We start from the raw sequence: 1,152 nt of genomic DNA on the forward strand, positions 1-1,152 counted from the left end.
TTCACCTGTCCTCTCTCACCTGTGTCTCACCTGTGTGTCCTCAGGGCCTGTGCCTGACTCTGCTGCTGTTGGCCATCTTTAAGAAGGCTCTACCAGCACTGCCCATCTCCATCACCTTCGGCCTCATCTTCTACTTCTCCACTGACTTCCTGGTGCAGCCCTTCATGGACAGCCTGGCCAATCACCAGTTCTACATCTGAGACGAGGCCCCGCCCACTTCACCTGACTCCTCGTTACYTTGATGCTGAAAGTCTGCTGATGCACCAAGACTATTTCCTGTGCAGGCCTGGGCGCCACAGGAAGTGATGTAACGGTTACAGGAAGTTATCAGTTTGTCTTTGCTCAGGTGTTGGTTAGAGAATAAGCTCCGCCTCTAATCGTTTTGTCTTTAGGATTCTCTCTGAGGATTCAGAGCTTCAGTAACATTTATTCATTGAGGGTGCTTGTTGTGATTGGCTGATGCTGCAGGTAAACACACCTCCTACATTTGTAGACTCACCTGAGACCTGCCCTGCTGCTCAGCCTGTAAGGAGCTGATGTATGGGAGCCTGAAGAGGACATTATTATTAAAAATAAGAATATACGGAGCCCTGAAGTGGGCGGAGCTACTGGTTTCAGATTAAAATTAKTTTGTTTTATTAAAAACAGAAAAACCTCAAAGAAAACATTCAAATAAAAGTCTGACAGTTCATGAAGCTTATATTTTGAAATATTTGTAACAAACTGTGACTGTTGATGAGCGGAGGGCTCAGCTGAACCGGCTCAGCTGTCTCAACCCACAGGAAACAGGAATTATTATAAAATACAAAATCCTTCAAAATAAAAGCCTGAGGCCAAATTGACCTAAACTCAAGTTTTATTAGTATTTTTTTCCTGAAAGATTTTCTTTTTCTAAAAGACAAACGACYAGTCCAGGTCCGGTCCGGTCTAGGTTCTGCCGGTTCATGCCTCCTCACGGTTCTGATCCACAGAGCCAGGACTGAGACCTGATGGACCTGTTGGCCCAGAACTGCAGACATGTCAACAGGATTTTATTTAATTAATGTTAAACATTAACCTTAGCCCCGCCCCCTGGTGCTGGTCCAACAAGGCACGCCTCCTGTCTGTCCTGCAAGTTCATTTCCTGTGCAGACAGGAAGTGGGACAGCTGGC

General features: G+C 46.0%; 1 protein-coding gene across 1 annotated transcript in view; it reads left to right on the plus strand.

Annotated features, from left to right (window-relative positions):
• The window catches only part of psen2 (presenilin 2), a gene marked incomplete at its 5' end in the record, with an annotated part of 5,465 nt that extends 4,617 nt beyond the window's left edge, over positions 1–848 (plus strand). Inside the window, 1 exon segment of the mRNA XM_014032091.1 lies at positions 45–848. Coding sequence (XP_013887545.1) covers positions 45–200 — 156 coding nt within the window.
• Positions 849–1,152: the final 304 nt, after the last annotated feature.

Source organism: Austrofundulus limnaeus, unplaced genomic scaffold, assembly GCF_001266775.1.
Source record: "Austrofundulus limnaeus strain Quisiro unplaced genomic scaffold, Austrofundulus_limnaeus-1.0 Scaffold1372, whole genome shotgun sequence".
Classification (NCBI taxonomy): Eukaryota; Metazoa; Chordata; class Actinopteri; order Cyprinodontiformes; family Rivulidae; genus Austrofundulus; species Austrofundulus limnaeus.